This window comes from Ursus americanus, chromosome X, assembly GCF_024610735.1.
Source record: "Ursus americanus isolate L20-20 chromosome X, mUrsAme1.1.p, whole genome shotgun sequence".
Lineage (NCBI taxonomy): Eukaryota > Metazoa > Chordata > Mammalia > Carnivora > Ursidae > Ursus > Ursus americanus.
The window spans coordinates 36,322,770-36,344,854 of NC_142164.1; the positions used below are offsets into that span (position 1 = coordinate 36,322,770).

At 43.6% G+C, this 22,085-nt stretch overlaps 1 protein-coding gene across 7 annotated transcripts in view; it reads right to left on the bottom strand.

Moving 5' to 3' along the window:
* The window catches only part of PAK3 (p21 (RAC1) activated kinase 3), a 246,332-nt gene that overhangs the window by 10,886 nt on the left and 213,361 nt on the right, over positions 1-22,085 (bottom strand). For all 7 annotated transcript variants that reach the window (XM_087860118.1, XM_087860117.1, XM_045801297.2 and 4 more), the window contains 5 exons: positions 18,651-18,699; positions 18,176-18,288; positions 16,337-16,454; positions 14,794-14,893; positions 14,089-14,285 (listed from right to left, as the gene is read on the bottom strand). In XM_087860118.1, coding sequence (XP_087716244.1) covers positions 14,089-14,285; positions 14,794-14,893; positions 16,337-16,454; positions 18,176-18,288; positions 18,651-18,699 — 577 coding nt within the window. The remainder of the gene's footprint in view (positions 1-14,088; positions 14,286-14,793; positions 14,894-16,336; positions 16,455-18,175; positions 18,289-18,650; positions 18,700-22,085) is intronic.

The following is a 22,085-nucleotide window of genomic DNA, read 5'->3' on the forward strand; positions in this document are numbered from 1 at the left end:
ATCCTTGTGGAAAAACAGTTGCTCATAGATCCCTGAGATCTCTGTTCTGTAGGGCCACCCCTGAGAGACATGGACAGACTCATTGCATGCTGACAGAATCAAGGGCCCTAGCCTCCAGGACAAGAACTGGACCCAGGTCCCTGGTTAATTCACAAAGGTAAACCCATCCTTCGTAAGCTCATCACAGCCAAAAAGAGGTGGCCATTCCTCATGCCTCCTCTAAGCAAACAATTCTAGGGCATTACATATCAAGTATTGCATTAGACACTGGAGACCCAAAAATGAGTAAGAGAATGCCCTGCTTCTGAAGATCACACAACTGAGTGAGGGAGTGAGACATACGTAGCTACAGTACAGGGAGACAAGAGCCAATGGAGAGAGAGCGAGCACGCGTTTAAGTAAATACAAGGAGGAAGCAATTTACCCTAGAGCTCATAGGACGCTTCATAGAGGAGGTTGGCATCTGAACAGGGTTTTGAAGGATAAGTAGGAGTTTTCCCTACAGATATTGCCACCACGGTTATGTCTGCCTCGGTGACCAACGCCTTGACTGTTATGAAGCAATGCTCCCTCCTGAACTTGCTTGGGCTTTGTAGCCAATTATTATGCCCCCTACGCCAACCCCTTTCCCTTTTGCCCACCATGGCTCCTACTATTATTATTTTAAGTATTTCTATCAAAGTTCTTTCCTGGACCAGTTTTCATCAGCTGGTAGGATCATCTCTCCTCCTGCCTAGAAACTTCCACAGGTGTACTTCAGGAAGGGTTAGGAAGGGCTGTTTCAGCCAGTGGCTGTCAACCTCTAGCATGCATCAGAATCATCTAGAAGGCTTGTTAAAACAGATTCCTATGTCACCCCTAGAGTTTCTGAGTCAGTGAATCCAAAGAGGGGCCCAAAGAATTTGCATTCAAACAAGCTCCCTGTTAATGCTGAAGCTGCTGGTTCCAGGACCACACTTTGAGAACCAGTTTAGTCCCCCTGGGTAATTAAAGCAATGGGCGAAACTAGAGGTTCTCAGACTTGCTTGCACATAGGAATCACCTGGGGAGATTTAAAAGATCCACGTGCCCCGTTCTCACCCCCCACAACCAATGAAGTGAAAATCTTTGGAGGTGGAAGGCAAGTGTCGGTGATTTTTAAGCTCTCCAGGAGATTCCAATGTACAGCCAACACTGAGAACCACTAGCCCAGGACTTGGGGCCCACTTAACCCAGAATCTCTGCATTGTAAGCTCACCAGGCACGAGAGCCACAGAATCCCACAGAGTGAGATTCTCTAATGTGGTGATGGCTGAGAATTCCAATGTCATATGTCTCTATACAGTATGAGGAAACTTTCTGGTTTTTTTCCCCAGTACATTAAAAGAAAAAAAAACCCACATGTAAATACAGCCCCCTCCAAACCAACACCTTCTTTGCCCCTACCCCTCACTCCTTTCTGATTTTCAGTTCCTTCGCTGACGCACAGCAAATGCATGGGGCAGCTACTGGGACTTCCATGCCAAAATACAAGTCAGTTGCACATCTAGCCCTGACTAAAAAAAAAAAAAAAAAAAAAAGCCAGTATGAAAAAGGAATGCATTTATAAACTGCTTTTAGGAAATCATCAGTCAGGCTGAAGTCAAATGGTGCACGATCACAGCAGATATATTACATTAAGTTCTAACAGGGTGTTTTCGTTCTTGGACGATTAGCACTCGAAGCACCTGTCCTCACAAACCATCTCTGTTCCCTTATTAAAAGAAAACTGCTTACCGCGCATATTCCATTTGCTGCCTCCTCCTAAAACTGTCTTATGGTCCCGCCGGCTACAATTCCGCCACGCTCGCTGTCCTTTGCTTGCCTTTTTTTTTTTTCTGCTCTGTAGCCATACCCGGTCCTAAGCACACGTGCGCGTGCACATGCACACACACACACACCCTCTCTTTTCTCCTTTTCCACACTCCCTGAGTCTGCCTGCATGCTTACGTGCTTTCATTTCCCTACCTTCCTTTCACCACGGTGGCTCAATACATTCTCCTCCACGGAATCTCATTCCTCCTGAGTACGCATAATCCTCCTCACCTCTCTTTAGTTCACGCCTCATTACCTCAGGAAACGCATGCCCCTCTTTCCATTCCATTTAGGAATGTACAAATGACCTTCATCATAATTGTGCAGACCGAGGAGGGCTGGTGTACACGGGAGCAAGGGAGCAGAAAACTCTGGAATCTGAAGGGGAATCAGCCTAAGGAGCCAGTGCCGTGAACCTCTACAGCACTTCACAGAGAACGGATGTCCTCTTCCGAATTTCTACCAAAAAAATGACTCTGGTGTTTGCTGGGGGGGGGGTCTCGGTCGGTAGCCTAACAAGAGGACCCCCTCCTGGTCGATTGGTGCCGATTTGCTTACACACCCTCGCCCCCCCAATCTAGGTGTCAAACGCAAGACTGCCTTGTACTCAACACCAGATCATTCCTAAGAACTCTGTAAAACATCTAACAGTAGTTCTGTTAATACTGCCGGCTCGAGTAAAACATACAAGTACTCAGGGAAAGGGTGAAAGGAGAACACACTGATATGCTCACAGTGGTTCTCTCTGAGTGGAAGGATCACTTACGGCTTCAGTTTTCAAACATACTTTTCGATTTTCCAAGTTTCCTACAACGGACACGACAGCTTTTATTATTTAAAAAAAAAACCCTCCAAAACATTATTTGAAAAATAAACGTAAGAAACTGTGCCAGCCAAACCTACACAGAACTCCTCATCTATGTCTCTTTGTCTTCTGAGGATTAAACCTGCTTTTCATCAAGTACTACTCCTTGAGGGAAACAAAAACCCAGACGATTTTTTTTCCAGCTATTGTTTTCATTTTAATTGCAACAGTATTATTTCCAACTAATTTCCATTGCAAAAAAATCCACACTTTCAGTTATATTAGGGGCTAAACTGGCCTTTGTGGAATGGCCTGGGAACTTACTCATCACGCATAATGCTGCTTCTATGGGAAAATGCACTCTGAGTTCCAAATGATTAACTTAAAAATGAACTTTTGGAACCCGTCCCGTGTGTAAGCTGGGTACTATTTTTGTAAAAAGAAAATTGCTACCCGCTGCCCTGCTAATGGGAGACAAATACAGTTGCAGCCAATACAACAGTCACGGCAAAAAGGCTTTTACTAACAAAGTCAAGTCGTACATGAGGAAAGATTGAGGAAAAGAGATTGAGGCATGAGGGATCACATTTGGGTTTTATCCGTTAGGGAAAACTCAAAGAAAATGAGCTGGCTGTTAGAAGAGCTCTTTGTTAGCTCCCCCCACCCCCGATCCATGCATGTGGTTTTCCAATTGGACTCCCCCAAAATTCCCCTCGAGGGCAGCCGAGAAGGAAGAGGAGGGACAGAGAGATACACTGTAAAGACTCTGGGAGCCTGAGCCCACACATATCTGTTTCAATCAGAGACATCTTTCTTTTTTCTCTATTTCTTTATACTTCCAAGTAAGGTTTCATTTGAACCGAGGGCTTGCTACAGTCGTCTGAAAACCAGTGGTCTACAGGACACAGTTAAGATCCCTGGGCGTGGCATGCACAGTCCTCCACGATTGGGCCCCTTGCCACCTTTGTCGTCCTCAGTGTGTGCCCTTCTTCCCCACCCCCACCTAGGTACACACATGGGCCCAAGCTCACATACCACGCAAGCCAATTTCACTCTATTAAATCTGCCTACCATGCTGGCCCCATTCCCTGAAATGCCTGGTGAACTTCTGCTTGCCTCTTAAGCTCTAGTTCACATGGCATTTCCTCTCTAAAGGCTTCTCCATCTGTCCCAGACACAGAGGGTGACCAACCACCTTGGTTTTCCGGGGACTCTTCCGGGCTTTAGTAGTGAAGCCAAGCAAACCGGGAGAGTGGGTTACCCTGCAGATCGAGTTAGCCGTTCCCTCCTTTGAGTCGCCATAGCTGTTTGTTCAGACATCCATTTTCACATTGTACTGTGAACACCTGTTTTGTGTTTCCAGGCCTGCCTTCCTGGACCGTGAAGGTAGGAATTGTGTTATGGGCATCTCTGGATTTTATGGCCGCTGGCCCCAAACGGGTGCCCAGTAAATGTTTTTGTTGCTGAATGAAATGAGAGCCAAAATGTTTGAATCAATTTCACTGAGCTGGGAATATCACAGACTTGGATACACAAAGTATTACAGCTCAGAACCTAAAGGGAACTATTAAATATATAAGATACACAGGGAAAAAAAAGAAGATAACACAGAGAATGAGCAAAGCACCTTTTCTGAGTGGCACAGGCTTGGCACGTGGTAACTTCTGACGACCCGCCCCTCGGTGTGGCAGAAGGAAAAGAGCTCCAGGAGCAGAGTATGGAAGGGGATGGCATCAAAGGGAGGGAAAACCGGAAAAAGATGGCCACAACATGGTAATCTGCTGGGGGGGCAAACCCAGAGAGAAAGAGGTGAGAATGATGGTCTCTGGAACTTGAAACCTAGTTCAGAAATGGAGTCTCCTCTGACCGATCTTGCACAGAGAAGGTGCTCTTGATTAATCTTTTGCTACATCATTAAACAATGTCTGTTTGATTCCCCCAGTGAGGCAATGCAGGCCCTGTGACCTACTGACCTTGTTTATAATGTTAGAAAGTCCACCTTGGGGCCAAAAATGGTGGCTTTCTTCATGGTGACATACACATTACCTCTAAGTTTCTGATGTTCTTGAATTATTTTTTTTTAAATTTTATTTATTTGTTTGAGAGAGAGAGAGAGAGCGCGCACACAAGAGCAGGAGGGGCAGAGGGAACGAGAATCTCCAGGAGACTCTCTGCTGAGCGTGGAGCCCAATGTGGGGCTTGAACTCACAACCCTGAGATCATGACCTGAGTTGAAACCAAGAGTCAGACGCTCAACCGACTTAGCCACCCAGGCATCCCTGATGTTCTGGAATTCTTAATAATAACTCTAAATCTCTTGGCAATCACACCCAAACATCACAGTTTTCACTGACCCCGGCGTGCAACTAAAATTTACCAAGTCCTCAGAGAAAACTACTCTACCCAGTTGAAGGAATAATTCAATTGACCTCATTGGGAATTTCCTCAGTTAAAAAAGATTAATGCAGTCATCTTAGAACTTACCACATCTCTCCAAGGAGGCTCCCAAACAATCCATATGTGCCCAATAAATTTTCATTAAGGCAGTTTTGCAACAGGGCTAACCATTTAATTACAAAGCTTCAGTTTGTGACCTAAGTTCATTATAACACTTTATGAAGTTTGGATTAAGATGCTAGAAAACAAACCAGAGGACTTAATATGGCAATGTGTTAGTAACCATGAGAGGCTCCGGCACCGATATAAAGACTCAATTTACAAAGACGATAGGGTGTGGCGCAAACATTTCTTTCTAAGTTGACTATTTGGGACCCAAAACACATTTTCCCATGGAAATTATGTTATACATGGTGAACAGGCTCCCAACCTAGCCAACAAAAATTTAACAAAACAATCTAACCGAACTGTAAGACCAAGAGGGCTATTCATCTGTGTCTCTGTATCTCTATAAACACCATGCCCATGGAAAGCATTAATAGCTAACATTTATTCAGTGATTCCTGTCAGGTGACTTAATCCACACAACAACCCCCCGAGGTAGACTCGATTATGACCCCCCAATGGACAGAGGAAGGAACTGAGGGCTGTGGGATTAATAGAATTTGTCCAGCAGCACACAACTAGCAATGAGGGAGTCAATATTTGAATCCAGGGAATGGGAGTCCAGAGTCTATGCTCTTGACAGCTACGAACCCAGCCTCTGAGGAATGAATTATCCTAGCAGAGGCAGACAAGGGCTCTTCAAAAAATGAGGCACAATCAGCAACTCGCCTCTACCTCTACAGAGGAAATGGATTCTCTTGAGGTAAATCGTTCCCCACTTGTTTGGAAATGGGGAACAAGGGCAGGTCCCCAGTTAGAGGGTTTCACACTATATTCCCCGGGGTCTATATCTATGTTGAGAGTTTATAAGCAGCTGGTATTCTGGTTGGTTGAGCCTGTAATCTCCTGTTGTCCTGGTTCCTTTCTCACTTTAGAATTTCCAACTACCTTTGAGTGTTTTACGAGAGTGATTTGGCAACGAGTGACTTGACACCTTATGGCTTAGTTTACTCATGACCTGGGATTTCAGAGGTCAAAGGCCAGAGCATACTGCAGCCTCTGATGTGTTTATGGATTTCATGAAAGGCCCTGACATTTCTTTCTTTTTCTTTTTTTCTTTTCCTTCCCTTCCCTTCCCTTTCTTTCTTTCTTTCTTTCTTTCTCTCTCTTTTTTCTTTCTCTTTCTTTCTTTCTTTCTTCTTTCTTTCTTTCTTTCTTTCTTTCTTTCTTTCTTTCTTTCTTTCTTTCTTTCTTTCTTTCTTTTTCTTTTCTAAGAAGAAAGTGAATGGGACCAAATGTGCAAAAAGAAGTGACTATATTATAACTCATGTTTTCTTCCATACATTGACTTATTTATCCCAACAGTCCAGTGTGATAACTGAATAAGCAACATGGCGTAATTTTGTTGCCTACTTGTCTTGCATAGTAGTTCTCATCTGTCACCAAAACATGGTGGAGTGGTGGTGGTGGGGGTGCTTGTTGTTTAATCCTTAAAAAGTCATTTAAAATGAACCTATTATGGATCTATCCCCTTACAGGTTGATGGCAAAAAGTAATTAGGTACCACTGACTGATTAGGTGTTGGCCTAGCTTTAGAGCCCTCCCTTCAAGCATCAAGGACCGGCCATGGCCAGAAAATAAGGACCAGATGACTCTGACAATGGGTGTGCTCATTCTAATCTCTCAGGATTAATAGTGCTTGTCAAGAAACATGGAGCAGGCGATGTGTGCTCAGAACAAAACCCTGGGCAGCCCAAGCAGCAACCCAAGGTTAAAAACCACAGGGGATCTGGAAGTGGGGTTGGGGGGAGGCATAGACACAGACAAGAAGTGAAACAAAATGGAGCTGGAGGTGAAGGAGAAAAGCTGCTAGAAGCAGAAGGAGCAGATGAACACAGGGCAAGGACAGGGGCCAAACGACAATGGCGAGAGAAGGTGGCTGGTGGGACACTGAGGAAGGGAAATGAAGACAAAGGCTAAAGAATTGGGGAGGCCAAGGGCACCTGATCCATGCTACTGCTCCATTTCTCTGGTCTTTCCACATAAACTTTCTCAAAATATTGCTTACGGTTTTGATATACCAACTTCTTCACCTCCCATTTTCTCTTCAACCCACATCGAATTTCTGGTTCTAAGATACCACTGAACGCTACACATTTGCTCATATCTCATTTCAGAATATGAGAGCAGGTAGCGACCAGCTCCCCGATTCTTTGGGGCTTTTCCAAATGACCGGACTAGGACCAAAATGGCCCGACTGTGGCATGATTTGTGAACCACGCATTAGATTGCTCACGTAAACGGGTTTCAACTGCTGCTTTATAAGCAGTTCGTTAGCTGAACAGCTCTGCACCCGATAACACAGGATTGATTCTTCCCTTCACACCCCAGAGTGTGGTGTAGATCATGGATCCCAGTGGCATTTCTATCACCGTGGTGATTTTTCCAGGTTTCTCCCCAAGAGTCCCATCAGAGTGGGGCAGCCCAGTCCCCTCCGCAGCAGGTTTCATTCCCATAGTGATCAAGTGTCTTCGCTCGGTAGGAAAAGGGGGCTCTTCCTTCTTTATGGGACATAGATTTAGTCAGGAGGTGATGAGAGAGACATCTCTGAGCTGCTTCCTGGAGATCACTTCCCTGAAAGCACTCCTAAAGAGAACACCCACTCAAACCATGGCTCTTCTGGCAGTCAAGGAAGGCTCGAGCCTATCTACAGCCTAAGAACACGGAGCAAGAGACCCATGAGTTTCTCCTTTTATTTAAGTAACACTCACGTGGAAGCCCAATACAGAAAACAAATTAAACAAGACTTGTTCTGGTGGAATCAAGAGCCACGTGACCTCCCCCTTGGGCCCTTTAAGCCCAAGGAGCTCCAGAGAATTCTAGGGCCTTGTGAAATCCACTGGCGACCAATAATCTCATCAACTTCCACTTGTGTGAAGGGCTGAGGAAATGGAGGCCCCACAAGAAGTAACCTATGCAAGGTCATGGAGTTCCTGACGGGCAGACCTGGGAATAGGATTCGCTCTTCGAGTCACATAATGCGTACAGCTGCTAGAGACAACAGAAAGCTCTTTGTCTCATCCTCACATTTATTGGCCACTCCTGGATGAAAAGCGATGATGAATTTGCAATTCTTCATGGAAGGAGAAGGAGAAGGGCAGGCGGAGCAAGAAGAAGAGGAGTTGGAAGAAAAGGGTGGGAGGAAGGGGGGAAGGGAGGAAGAGCAAGCAGCAGCAAAAGGATCAGCCTGGTTCTTGGGATGACGTTAGCACTTTGCCTCTCCCAGCTACAGAGGTCAGACTGGCTTTGTCAAGTTAAATCTTCTCTGCTGAGAGGCTCAGGTAAGACACCTCAGAGTATCCTTTCATCAGAATGCAAAGGGTCTTCTAAAATGATGCTGCAACCAGGTTGGAAAAGGTATAGTTCCAAATGATGACAAAAGTCAGAAATGATCTTTAGTTATGAAGAAAATCCGGATTTTCTTGGGGAAGTCAGTTTTGCTTGGCAAAACCACAGACTTAAAAGGCCATAGGATCAAGCATGCCAGTGGGCGTTTCACTAGGCAGACATTCATCGTCACACTTCGCGATCTGTCTATTTAGAAGGGACTTTGATTTCGAGGGACCTGACTACTTTGTTCTAGGTCTGGTACCTATTAGGGCAATAGGCATGTGCATCCTTGGCTTATTCTCAAGCCATGCTTTAAGGATACTGAGGAATGATAAGATGATATTAGGATCAAGGCGTATCAGTCTTGGCCAACAGTAGGGCCCTGGTCACCACGCTTTTAATCTTTCTTTGCCTCCTCTTTGCCTGGTCAGAGTCTCAGGTTTTTGCTTGCTGTGGAATCAATTTCGTCTTTGGCTGTCTTCTGGGTCGTAACTCACCAGTTTGAGCTGCCTGCTTCTGAATTACAATCTAAATGAGACTTGCAGCTTTCCTATGGCTAGGTCCCATTTTCCTATGCTAAATTCCTGACAACCAATGATTCTTAAGAGCTGTCTATCCTTTGACAGGCAATATTTTTTTCTGATTAAAAAGAAACCCTGTTACTGTTCTGTAATTATTTTCGTTGCAATAGGAGGAGTGTCAACAAACCATCAATAAACCTTGCTGTTCCATAGTGGTTTACGGAAAAAGAAGGGAATGCTCCCAGCTCTTCCTGAAATACATTCAAAACAATATTGACTGAGTGCTAGCAAAGTATGCTTGCTTCTCTGGCGCTCAGGAAGTTTATGTCTGACTTTAATTCCAAATGAGCACGCGCCATCAAACCCAGACATTCCAATCCACAACACAGGTTCCAGTGGCTGGAGGAGTTAGAAGCACTTTGGCCCTTTGTTGCTGTTTTTTAGTTGCCAGAGATTCCCTTCTGCTTAACTCCCTTCTTTAGACATCTAACCAGAATCTCCTTAGTTCTATGGCAAAAAAATAACCAACACTTGTGTAGTGCTTTCAGTGTGCGGAAAGGGAGAATACGGAGCCTTGCAGTGTAGACCACAGGGCTGATTTTAGATTCCTGCCCTCCCTTCTCTCTGGCCGTACAGGTGGTGCACTCCTAGTCACGAGTAGTCAGACTGACAGCTTTATTACCACTGATATGGGCTGTGTGTACACAGCACTAGCACATTGTCACGATAAACTCCATTCTTTAGGAGAAGTAAAACTGGAAAAGAAATGGCGTTATCATGAATGTACCTGCTGAGCTAATGCCATTTCTTTTTTGATAGTGTTCCTGGACTGGTAAGCCAGAAAATGCCATAGAGCGCACCAGGATTTCAACATGGCTTTGACAGAGTGATATATATATATATATATATATATATATATATATATATATATATATATATATATATATATATATATATATTAGATGAAATGGAGAAATGTGGACAGAATAAGAGTGTGCTCTTTTTGGTCAAACAACCATGCTCAAAGAGGGCTGATGAAGAACTGTTTTCCAGTTTAGACAGGGTTCCAGAACGGGCTTGCCACAGACCTTTGTTTCTCGTTTAGTCCTTGGTGTGGGAACCTGACACCGTTGGTTGTTAAATTTCTATGGGTGACTCCAGCGCACAAGCAAGGAGCAGATCCACTGGTACAGGAGCAGTGGCTCACATACTGTACTACTGTCTGGAGCATGCAGATGTCTCTTACTAATACCAAGAACTGTCTTCCAAATAGCCAACGTTTGCTACCGTTCCATAGATGCTTAAAGCAAGGGCCAAGAGACAACACTGAAAGTTCATTTCAAGTAGGATAAAGGTTTGGAAAAGTCCACACACAAAAAAGGGATCCACCCACAGTGCAGTAGGGACTTCAACTGAATGTCCCTGAGACATTTCACAAATGCCACATTCCATCAAAACCCATTGACAAGAACGGCCCAACTACCTGTGAAGGCAAAGTTCATACAGAGGCACTTTTTGGTGCTGAGAAAAACAAGCCAAAGATTTGCTTTATGGAAATGACTGTCCCTCTTTATTTAGAATCGGGTCATTATAATCACAGGTTTTAGAGAACATATCTCCAAGTAGCAAAAAAGTTGGGGAGATGAGCAGAACGCTAACACTGATTTGCATATCCACAGGGGACGTTCGATTTTAACCCCAGTCACTTTGGCAAACAGAAAGAACAAAGGCACTTCGTTATTGGAGACTGCACTAAAAATGTCCGTGGGTCACAGAACAACATGTTCAAGGCCAATTATGTTGAGTGCAAAGACTTCAGGCAGTGGGGGACGGTAAGAAGCTTGTCTCCTCTCTGTCTCTGGAAGGGTACCAACCTCGTAACATCAGTACAGTTAATAACTCTATGACCTTTAAAAGGCAATTTTATGAGCAAATTAGGTCAATTAGCATAGAGCCATTTACATTAAAAAAAATCCCAACCACTTTATAACTAGGGGGGAAAGTAGCTAATTCCTTGCATCGATGATATGTTAACTGGCAACATTCACAAAGGGCTTGCTCGGTTGCAAAAGATACAATAAAGACACACGCAAAAACCACAATGAAATACAAACAGCCTTCAAAGGTATAGCCCTTTAACCTGTCCTGTTCAGTGTTACCTGCTCACTGTAATTTTACTGGACTCTTTCAGTGTGCGGAAAGGGAGGCCCTCTACTCTTTGCAGGGATCAGAGTGCAGCCAGTGGGAAGGGGAAGTTTTTGCAGAAGTGGGGAATCCAATCTCCCTTTAAGAATGTGTAAAAAGCACTGTACGGATACTTTCTTTTTCCTTTCTCACCTTTCTATTCATGTAATGTCTCTCTCTCTCTCTACACACACACACACATACACACACACACACAAACACACACACACATAATACATACATACGTATTTCCCACAATGAGCTAGACACTGTGCTAGGTGACTTACATACATTATTTTATTTCGTTTTCACACTAACTCTGCAAGACAGGGATCCTCATTTTATACAAAGGAAACAGGTTTATAAAGGTTTTAAGTGACTCACGGAAAGTCACTACAGAGCTTGTAGGTTGTGGAGCCGGGACACGCCCAGATCCGCCTGACTACAGGGACCGAATTTTTTCACAACAACGTGCTACCCTCTATTCCACCACGCTGTCTTCCTTCCACTTAATTCCTTCGTTCCTCCTCGAAGGCCAAAGGGGTGGGTGGATGGTAGTACTGGAAGGATTTCAAAGAAAGAAGGACTAACCTACCTCTCTTTTATGCCTCTCCTGAAGCTCTGCAATTTTCCAATCCCCCACGCGTAGCCTGGTCACCAGGGTCCAAGCAAAGAGTCTCCTCACAGGCTCCTGTTAGATCTTTTTCTCTCCAACCCCTCTATGGTTTCGGTAATTGCATTGTTCAAACCCCAAATAAGGGCCTATGGCCCGAGATGCTGTGTTTTCTTTAAGCAAACACGAGGGCAACACATCTGAAATCAAAACTGAGAAAGTGCCTAGCAGAGAGGGAGAGGGCTGGCTCGATAGGGACTTGTTGATTGATTGAGTCATTGGAGGTTGATCACACATGGAGAGTAATGAGCAAAGTTAGACTAAATCCTTATCAGTGGAATTCAACAGGGTGGTCTTTCTGGCAGGTATTTTTGTTACAGCCTTAATGTGGGCTTCCTGAACCTGGTGGCTTGTTAATCTGCAAGTACTTGTTCAGCTACAAGGCTGTGGATTCTAAGAGACAAGCTGTTCATTATGAGTTCTAATCCTAGGCTAGAAGATGCTTATAAAGATTAAAACTTGTTTCCTTTTTTCTAACAATTAACAACCCAGCTGAAGAGCGATCAATTGTAATTGGGGAACTGAAGAAGGTAATAAATGCATTACTTAGACTAGTTGCTTTACAGCGCCATTTATTTAATCCTTAAATTTTGCAGGTTGTAAATTACTCATTAGAAGGCAGAAAGCAAAATAGCCGTAATCCATTTAGTGCCTCCAAACTCTGAAGACTTAGAGGAGGAAATCCATGGAAACAAGAGGCCTGATGTGTTCTTTCACTGCTATTTCTTAATGGGCAAAGGTGGTTAAACAATAAGGATAAGCCCCAGTAATTATCCTGATGCGCTTGGTCCATAGGTCAGGGGTGGGCTTGATTAAATTCATGGAGGGCTGACCCACAAACGGTGGGAAAATGCCCCTTCTTTTCCACTCAGCCCTGCAGGCAGCTAATCAATGTGCACATCTCACTTCCAGATTGTTTCATGAGACCAGAGCAATAGCGCGTAGCATTCATTAGGGCATTCGCTCCTATCTGTTGTTTCCTAATCAGCACAGGGACTAGGACAAGAGGCCAGTGCCAGAGAGGACTTAGGCGGGGGCGAAGAGGACACTGTCCCCTGCTCCATACACGGTGGCTGCAGCTCCCAATTACAAAATGTTCAGCTGCGAAAACAACTAGACAAGGAGTTTGTAGGTTGCCTGACATATACAGAAAGCCACATATATTTGGCGTGAATATGGATTTTATGAGCTGACCGTGTAAAGACTTAACCGTTTACCAAGGACGATTCTTTTTATACTAAAGGTAAAATTCAATTTTAGACTCACTGTAGTGATGCAAACAGCATGCGAGGTGCCGTCGGCACTGGCACGCTGCATGTGTTCTGAGAGTAGAATTTGAATCTGTGCATATTTCCTTTTTCGGAAGCGGGATGCCCTTTAAATATACAACACAGCTTCTGGCTCGCCCTTAGGCGATGCACAACAAAAGAGCTACCGGCTCCCTCCAGTGCTGAAGGAGCATTTCTTCCATACTCCTTTGCCTTTTATTCTCATGATCTGTGGCTCATCTCTGAATAAAGATGGTGGGGCTAGGCTCCGAAATGGAGTTTCTCTCTTGGCAGAGGCCACCAGACCACGTAAAGATCAAACCTCTGTTTCTGCAGGAGCAAACTGAGTTACCCAACGCAAACTATTTCCATTCATTTTCTGCTAGACAGTCTAATTAAGTTTGTGATTCCACAAGGCTGGCTCTCTGTCTATCTTGTGTTCCATTCAATGCCCACTGAGCCGCTGTTGCTCAATAAATCATTACTGACAATGAGACAAAATTTAATTGAAAAATTATGGGTGTTCTGGAAATGCATTTATTCACTTTGTTAAAGTAATTATAAAGCAAGTGTTTCCTAGATAGATCATTTAACCGTGGCATGCGAGAAAAATACTTTTTTTCCCACATCTGGCTTTAAAAAAAAAAGCTATTTTTTTAACAGCAGAAAACTGTACTAAAGAATTTTAAAGACCCCTGCCATTAGAAATACTGATCTCCAAGCACTTGGAAAACTGCTGGGACACTGTAGAAGATACTGAGAATAATTCGTAGTGATTTTGGGAATCAAAACTTGGACTTCTATGTCACCTGTCCCAGGAAAGAACCCGTTCTGGCCCCTTTCGGTAGAAACGAGAAATGACACTTGGCCCCATTCCCAGGCAGGATGTACCTGAGTCTACTCCTGACTTACCCTGAGTGGATTTTCATTAAGGTAAGGTGGTTCACCTTCCACCATTTCGATCGCCATAATCCCCAGAGACCAGATATCAACTTTCGGACCATAGGCTTTTCGAGTTACAACCTCAGGCGCCATCCAGTAGGGAGTTCCCACCATAGTGCTTCGTTTACTTTGCTCGGGGGTGATCTGGGCGCAGAACCCAAAATCAGCTGCAGGGAAGAAAAGTCAGTTACAATCAATTCGATTTCTTATTTTTTTTCACAATAAGTCACTTTCACATATGGCCGTCCCTTCCTCCGTTCCACACGGACCTTCCACAGCTCTGCAGCTCCTATCCATTATTACCTCACCCGACCGGTGGCCCCGATTTTAAAAGGGTCTGAGATAACCGATTAATGTGATGTCATTTTTACTAGTCCTCAATCTGGTTCCCTCCCCAGTACTGTCCCCTCCAACTTACAGGATCTTTCAGTTTTCTAGTTAGGGATTTGTCATCAGCAGGTGGAAGTCCCTAGGAATTCTGAAATGTTAAACCCCCAGAATCTGGCCGTGACCTACAGGAACACAGCATTTGAAAAAAAATCCTTTACTTCAAACGGGGCTCTAAATGCTTTCAAACCAATCACTTTCAATAGCCACTTTCTTCTCAAGACAGACAGGAAACGAGCAGAAATCCCCCGATACTCTTTCAAACACCATCTAAACCAAAATACCTACTCAATTTAACAGAGCCATCCATCCCAAGAAGAATATTGTCACTCTTTATGTCTCTATGGATCACTTGGTTTGAGTGCAAAAAATCCAGAGCTTGGAGGCACTATTGAGTCAGAAAAACAAGTTCCAATTATATCACAAAGAATTTAAAACCATGGAAGTTTTGTTTCTAGATAAATGTGGGGCAAAGGTATAATTTTATATTGTCAAGTGAAATAGATTACTGTTGTCTTATCATTTTGAAACGACGTTACCATTTACATCAATGCTATAGCTTAGCATTATTCACTACAGAAGCTCCCAAGTCAGAGTAGGACATGAAGAGTGGGGGTGTGATAAATGGTGCTAAATCCTTAAGACAACCAGACTAACCAATTAGCAATCATACTTTGACTTGGTCATCTGGAGGGTGTGCATTCGGCTTGGTCCTACACAGGCACAGTAAGTTTCTGCCTCCAGGGTATTTGATTTGGGAGGTCTGAAGGGGGACCCAGGAATCTGCACTGAAAACGAGTCCCCCCAGCTACCTCTGATGGACAGCCATGGTTGGGAACCACTTCTAGGCTATGAAGGAGCTATAGTCACTTGTTGGGAAATGGCTTTGCATCGTGCAACATGGAAACCACAGGCTCAGGGTGGAATGGTCTCCTATATATTAGAAGTTTGATTCATTGCATGAATAGAAAATACCTACGTTTGGTGGATACGTCTACATGCTTGGGCAGGAGGAAATGGGGACAAGAGGAGAGCAAGGTAGGAGGAAATTTCAGGGAACGATTTAAAATAAAAAAACAAAGACTAGCCGCAATTTTTTGGTTGTGTCTTACTGTCACTGGTTTTCAAGTTTCAGTGGGTCAGAGTTCCTACTTGTGTCTACAGACAACCTCACTACAACGAATGGGGTAGATGGTCATGCCCAAGATGAGATTCCAAAGAGGAGTGTGTTTTTAAGTACTGAGAAAAATATAATAAAACGCCCTCAGTTCTGCATGAAACTAGGGATATGACACCGTTATGGGATGAGAGGCAGACACTCAGACCCACTGGAAGGCTTTGGGGGACGTCCAGATTGTATTGGGAAAGCAACTACTGTCTGGGCCGAGGGAGGAGCTCGCTTAAATTGCCTTCTCGAAAATGTTGGGATTATAATGGTTTGTATTTTACAAGGCTTCTGTTGCACATGCAGGACAGAATGATTATCATGTAAAAATCCTCCCAAATCAGGACGAACTTCCATGCCCCCATCACTGTTTCCCAGGTTTGCTGAGACTACAACACACAGGCTTAGATGCAGCACCTTGTGAATGGCATAATAGAACCCAAAAGACCCAGAGCAAAGGAACTAAAATAAACAACAGGCTGAGAAGGGAGGGGAAGGAAAGTGCTATTAGGAAAGGGCTTGAATTGAAGTTAGGCTCCCCGATTATTTTTTTCATAGAAGAGATGTGTTATCGTTACTTTGGTGTTACACACATTCTGGATAATTGGAAATAAAGAACTGCCAGTTTTGGTGTTCTCATCTGCCAGAAATGCTCTATTTTCTTACCTCTCTGCAGACGGCTGCTATCTGGCCTTCATCCATACAGGTTTCTGTGACCACATCAGTCAGAGAGCCACCAGCCAAGTATTCCATGACTACCCATAGTTCGTCACCCACTAAGTAGCTACGAGAAGAGAAGAAAAAGACTTTGACTCAATGCCTAAGGAAGTGGGGACTCGTCTATATTCCCATTAAGAAGGTAGTTTGCAGCTAGTGTCTGCATTCGGCCATATTCTACAATAGGAGGAAAATATCAATGACGGTGATAACAGGAAACTTCTTTAGCAATAGAAGAGAATACGCATGAAAATCAAAGGATCATCAGATCTAACTGTGCACCATGGAGGAAGGAAAAGAACAAGGAGGTCTCTGGTGGCTGACTCCAGGCAGTCATTCCAACGGAAAAGCTACTTTCAATGAACAGGGTCAGTGGCTAGCCATTTTGGATAACTTGAGCCACCGTGTTGACGTCTTGGACTGAACTGGCCCATGGCATACAGATTTATAAGATATTTATTCAGATCTCAGCATTATTTTTGATTCTACCGAATTAACTGCTGAAATGTTTTCAAGCAGTTTCGGAATCAAAGAGACTCATGCTTGCAATGGATATACTGTGCTGGGGTCTCGGTGCTAATAGAAGTCAGTAGCAACGCACCCATTTTCTTTACGTGGTTACTGAGGAACACACCCCAAGTGATCAAACATGGGGAGGAAGGTCACCAAAGCCCAAGAACTGGGCAAATTCAAAACATCTGGAACCATCTGAAGGCACATTAGCAGCATGATCAGGTCTCTCTTTCCCTCTGCTCAGCAAGGGAGGGATTACAGTGAACGGAATGACCCCAACGATTCCATCGCGCCCTAAGTTCCACATCAATACGAAGCGAGACTTTCTATCCAGTGGCGCTCAAACCGCAGTGCCCGTGAGATTCACCTGGGAAGCCTATTAAAAATGAACACTCACAGGCTCTACCTCATTAGTAAAGAAAGCACCTGAGAAATCTACATTTTTTTTTTCAAAGGCAATTTTTACAAAATTAAAAAAGCAGAGTGGAGTCACTTTACTGCAGATAGCCCATAAGTGGCACTTTATGAAGATCGGGTTTCGGCCGTAAAATTTGACCCCTTTTTTTTTTACTCCCTCTTTCCCCTCTTTCTCTGGTCCACCTGGCACAAAACACAGAGAGCAAGATTTTAAGCTCATTGAGGTTGGAGACCTCGTCTTATTTCCTTTATATCCCCCCAGAGTACACAGCACAGCGGTGCTAAACAAACACTTACTGAAATTGAATGAGACAGATGTTAACCACAAGTGAGGAGTTAGCGCTGTCTTTAAATGCCTATTTATAACCCACTGCTAATACCACTGATGAAAGAGACATTAATTACCTGGTCCAGGAAAAAGGTTTGAGATTAAAGTCTCAATTCCCTAGACCTCACTGTCAGTTAATCACAAAGCGCCCATTAAAGTGGGGCCGTTGCAGCCAGCCTTCTTCACTCAGACACCCAGAGACTGCACTGGCTCCAAATACTCGGTGAAATGTTTAAAACACGGCGGCTCTCCCTTATACGCAACAGTCTATTTCCTGCCAACACGGAGTCACGATCCTCCAAAGGAAATTACACAAACTGCTCATGCTTAGAAGCAGGACCATAAAATGTGTCTTCAAATGTTTGATGGGTGGGCAAAGTTCAGCAATAGATGTGAGACTCTCCTATTCCGTGGCATTTGAGAAGTGTTTGTAGAATGGTTGCTACATGACCAGATCCTAAATAAAATACTCTGCCAAGCACATGACATCGCATCAAAAAAACCAGTACGTAATGAGAGAAAACACTTACCTATCTAAATAATTAACAATATTGGGGTTCTTATTTTCCCTCATGACCAGAATTTCATTAATAATTAATTCCTTTTTGGGCTGCTGTTGAAGGTTCATCTGCTTTATGGCCACCTGAAGGATGATTAAAATGCAAGAATGAGTTGCAGTCATTAAACACACACATGCATGGTTTTTTGTTTTTGTTTTGTTTTATTTTGTTTTGTGAGGTTTTTTTATTTTTTTATTTTTATTTTTGGTACACAGAGTAAGGCATAAACATTCTTTATCTTACTAGACTCTTTCTCAGCGCCATAAACTCATGCCCTTTTCTTTGGTCAATCAGGAATAAACCACCCACTTCAGAAACTTTGGACATCAGTGAAATCGATTCCCATGTCAACCCAGTGTCACCCATTTTGTCAGGCATAGGAGAAGAAATGTGATGGAGATGAAAGAGAGGGCAGTAAAAATCAAGATTGAATGGGAACACTCACCTCTTGTCCTGTGGCAATGTCTAGCGCTGTGTAAACAGTTCCTGACGCCCTGCGAAGGTGAAAGTTCTCAGATGAATAGGCAATCCGAGTGTTACCGTATACTCGATTTGAAATAAGATGTCATTATTTTTAGGAGAGGGAAATCGGCAAACTTGAGATTTCAAGGATGAAATAAGAAAGGGACAACCATTTTGTGTGAAAATTACACCTGAGACAGTCTCAATGCCCCCCTTTTGGTGGGCTAGGAACTCCGGTCAGACTTTCTGCAGTAACGAACTGAGCAAAATAGCCTTGCTCCTTTTAGGAAACTCCTGGGCTATTGTGAACACTCCCTGGGTGTTGCAACAAGGAACAGGGCAGTCCTCTGATTAAACCAAAGTTCTGTTTAGGAAAGAATGTATCATCTCTTGTTTAGGCAACTGTATAGGTCAATCTTTTCTTTTAGCATATGGACAGAGTGGCTTTTTTCCCCATAGATTTGTAATTAAGAATATTTCCACCTAGGGGCACCTGGGTGGCTCAGTCGGTGAAGCGTCTGCCTTCGGCTCAGGTCATGATCCTGGAGTCCTGGGATCGAGCCCCTGTCGGGCTCACCGCTCAGCGGGGAGTCTGCTTCTCCCTCTCCCTCTGTGCACTCTCTCTCTCAAATAAATAAATAAATAATCTTAAAAAAAGGATATTTTCACCTAACAAATCAATCACACTTGGTGCTGTACTTACCTATTGCTGTAGCTACACAAAGCAATGAACAACATGGCTTTAGTGGTTTTTTTTTCCTTTTTCTAAATTTTTCAGCAGCTTCTACTGTGAGGTTTCCTTCCAGCCCACCATCCTACAAAAATCTATCACTCCTTAGGCCTTGGGAGCTATACGTCCATTCTAACTTCCATTATAGGGGTCCTTTGCTTTGCAAATAGCAATTGTCTAGTTGAGGCTGACTTCACAGTAAGGTTCTTTGAAACACACAAGCATTCTGAACTACCTTCCCACCTCAGTCCCCAAGAAAAAGGAAAAGCCTCATCAGTTTCGTTGAAATGTTTGATGAATAAAGGAATAACAATGGAGATCTGTCCTTGTGATTCACCAGATATTATAATGCTCCAATACTGCTATTTAAAATTTCTAGTAACTATTATTTCTACTTTGCTCTCTGGATCCAGGAATTCGTTTCTTTCTTTTTTGTTTTTTGTTTTTTTTTTAAAGATTTATTTATTTATTTTTGGGGGGGCAGGCAGAGGGAGAGAGAGAGAGAACCTCAAGCAGACTCCCTGCTGAACACAGAGCCCAATGTGGGGCTCGATCCCATGACCCTGGGATTATGACCTGATCTGAAACCAAGAGCTGGATGCTTAACTGACTGAGCCACTCAGGCGCCCCTTGAATTCTTTTCTGTCAGCCATTTCTTTGCCATTTGTCTCCTTCCTTCTACTTGGATGAAGCAGAATATTTCTCACAAGCCTAGGAAGTTTATATTACCTGCTCCAAAGGAGTAAAATGAGTAGGGTAGTATGAGGAATATTTGACTACTAAAAGAGATCTGAGTTCTAATATTTCCGATGTCAACAAGCTGTGTGACCTTGGGCCAGTCACTTCCCCTCTCTGGGCTTCAGTCTCCTCAACTCGGAAAATAGTGACAATAACAGTAAAAATATATTGAGCATGTTAGACACTGCACTAAGAACTTCATATGAATCACCTTATGTAATCCTTACCATATTTCTATAAGGCAAGTGCTACTGCCCCCACATTACCTACGAGGAACCTGAGGCTCAGAGAGGTTAAGTGACCTGCCCTAGGTTAAACAGTTACGATTCAAGTCTGTCTGACTCTCTGACCTGTAAAATACAGCAAATGGGCCACTTTATTTCTAAGGTTCTTTATTTTTTAAAAAATTTCTTCTTAAGTAAGCTTCACACCCAACATGGGGCTTGAACTCCCAACCCCGAGATCCGGAGTCCCATGCTCCACCGACTGAGCCAGCCACGTAACCTGATTTCTAAGGTTCTTTAATTCCATGATGTACAATCCACAAATTCTACTGCTCTCTTCATTCTGCATAGGTAAATATCCGTTGCAAGTAGACTAAAAAGAAATCACCCTTACTCCGTAGGGACCACCTAAAGCAGGACTTGCAAGTTTCAGAAATTCCTCAGGGTTGAAGCTCATGTTAAACAAAGCAGCCTCCCAATTTTGTACTTTTGAGATTCTGGGTTCAGAGCACGCAGTTGGTGCTCACTAAGTATTTTGTGTGTGTGTGTGCTCATTAAGCATTTGCTGAATGAACAAATTAATAAAAGACTTTTCAAGCAAACATGCGATTGCAATAAAACCTTTCCTTTCTGTGAAGGAAAACTGTCTTCTTCTACTTAAATCAACATAAAACACTTCCCGCGTGGAATAAGCTCTCAGACAGTCCTGATTTCATGGGCCGGTCTGTGATTGGTTCTTCTGAACTCAGGATCTCCTGGGTTCAAAGGAACAGATCACCTGGACCCCACATGTGTTTCGGCTGCAGGAGCTCTGAGCAACCCCCTAAGTCTGTTTGCAGAATAAGTTTCGTAAGTGCCTTAACTTGGTATATTCCCATACATGTAGGCCACCCGCATATTTCCTTCAGGTGCCAAAAAAGTGACAGTATCTGCAAAATGAGATAATAGCATCGACCTCATGGGACCCCAGAGAATCCAATGGCACAATCTATGTGGCATTTAGCCCCTGGGCCCAGATCAGGGCTGAGAACCGACATGGGAAATGCTACTATCATTTGTTGCTGTTGCTGTTACTGGTTTCACAGTAGAGAATGCCTGATTTACTTGGTGTTATTTGGCCCTTCCCAATCTCCCAGTCAAAACATCCTTGCTTGTGTCTGTGCCTCTTTTCTAAAAAGGCCAAAAGCCAATGGGGACCCTACTAGAACACCTTTCAGAGGTTCCACATTCTTTTTTTCCCCTAGTGGTTTTGCCTTTTTCTTTCAGTTTGGAATGTCTTTATCAGACGAGACCGTATGTAAAAAGCCTCCAAATAAATTGGCAGCTGCTCCAGTTAAAGCTAGGGAAGGGAGGCCCAAAATTCCTGCCCCAGCGGCCTCCCCTTATTCACCACCCTGTCCCCACCCCCAATCCCATTTCCACTGTCCCAGGAGCTAAAATTGTGATTGACTTGGAGTGCAAAGGGGATTAGTGTTTAACATCTCCAGAGATTTACCTTTCAAATCCTTGGGTTTTTGGCCCCCAACCTCCCTCAGCATTTCATTGTCTTAAATTGCTAGAGTCCTAACCCCGGAATCCCAATATCCTGGGTTTTGTGGCCTTCTGTGGTATAGAATTGCCACAAATCCCTACTCCACAGAGGTTTAAAAGCCCTGAAACTCTAGTAGAACATCAGTTATTAACTCAAAAATTAGTTTTTCTCCTCACTCTCCCTTTTCCTACCTTA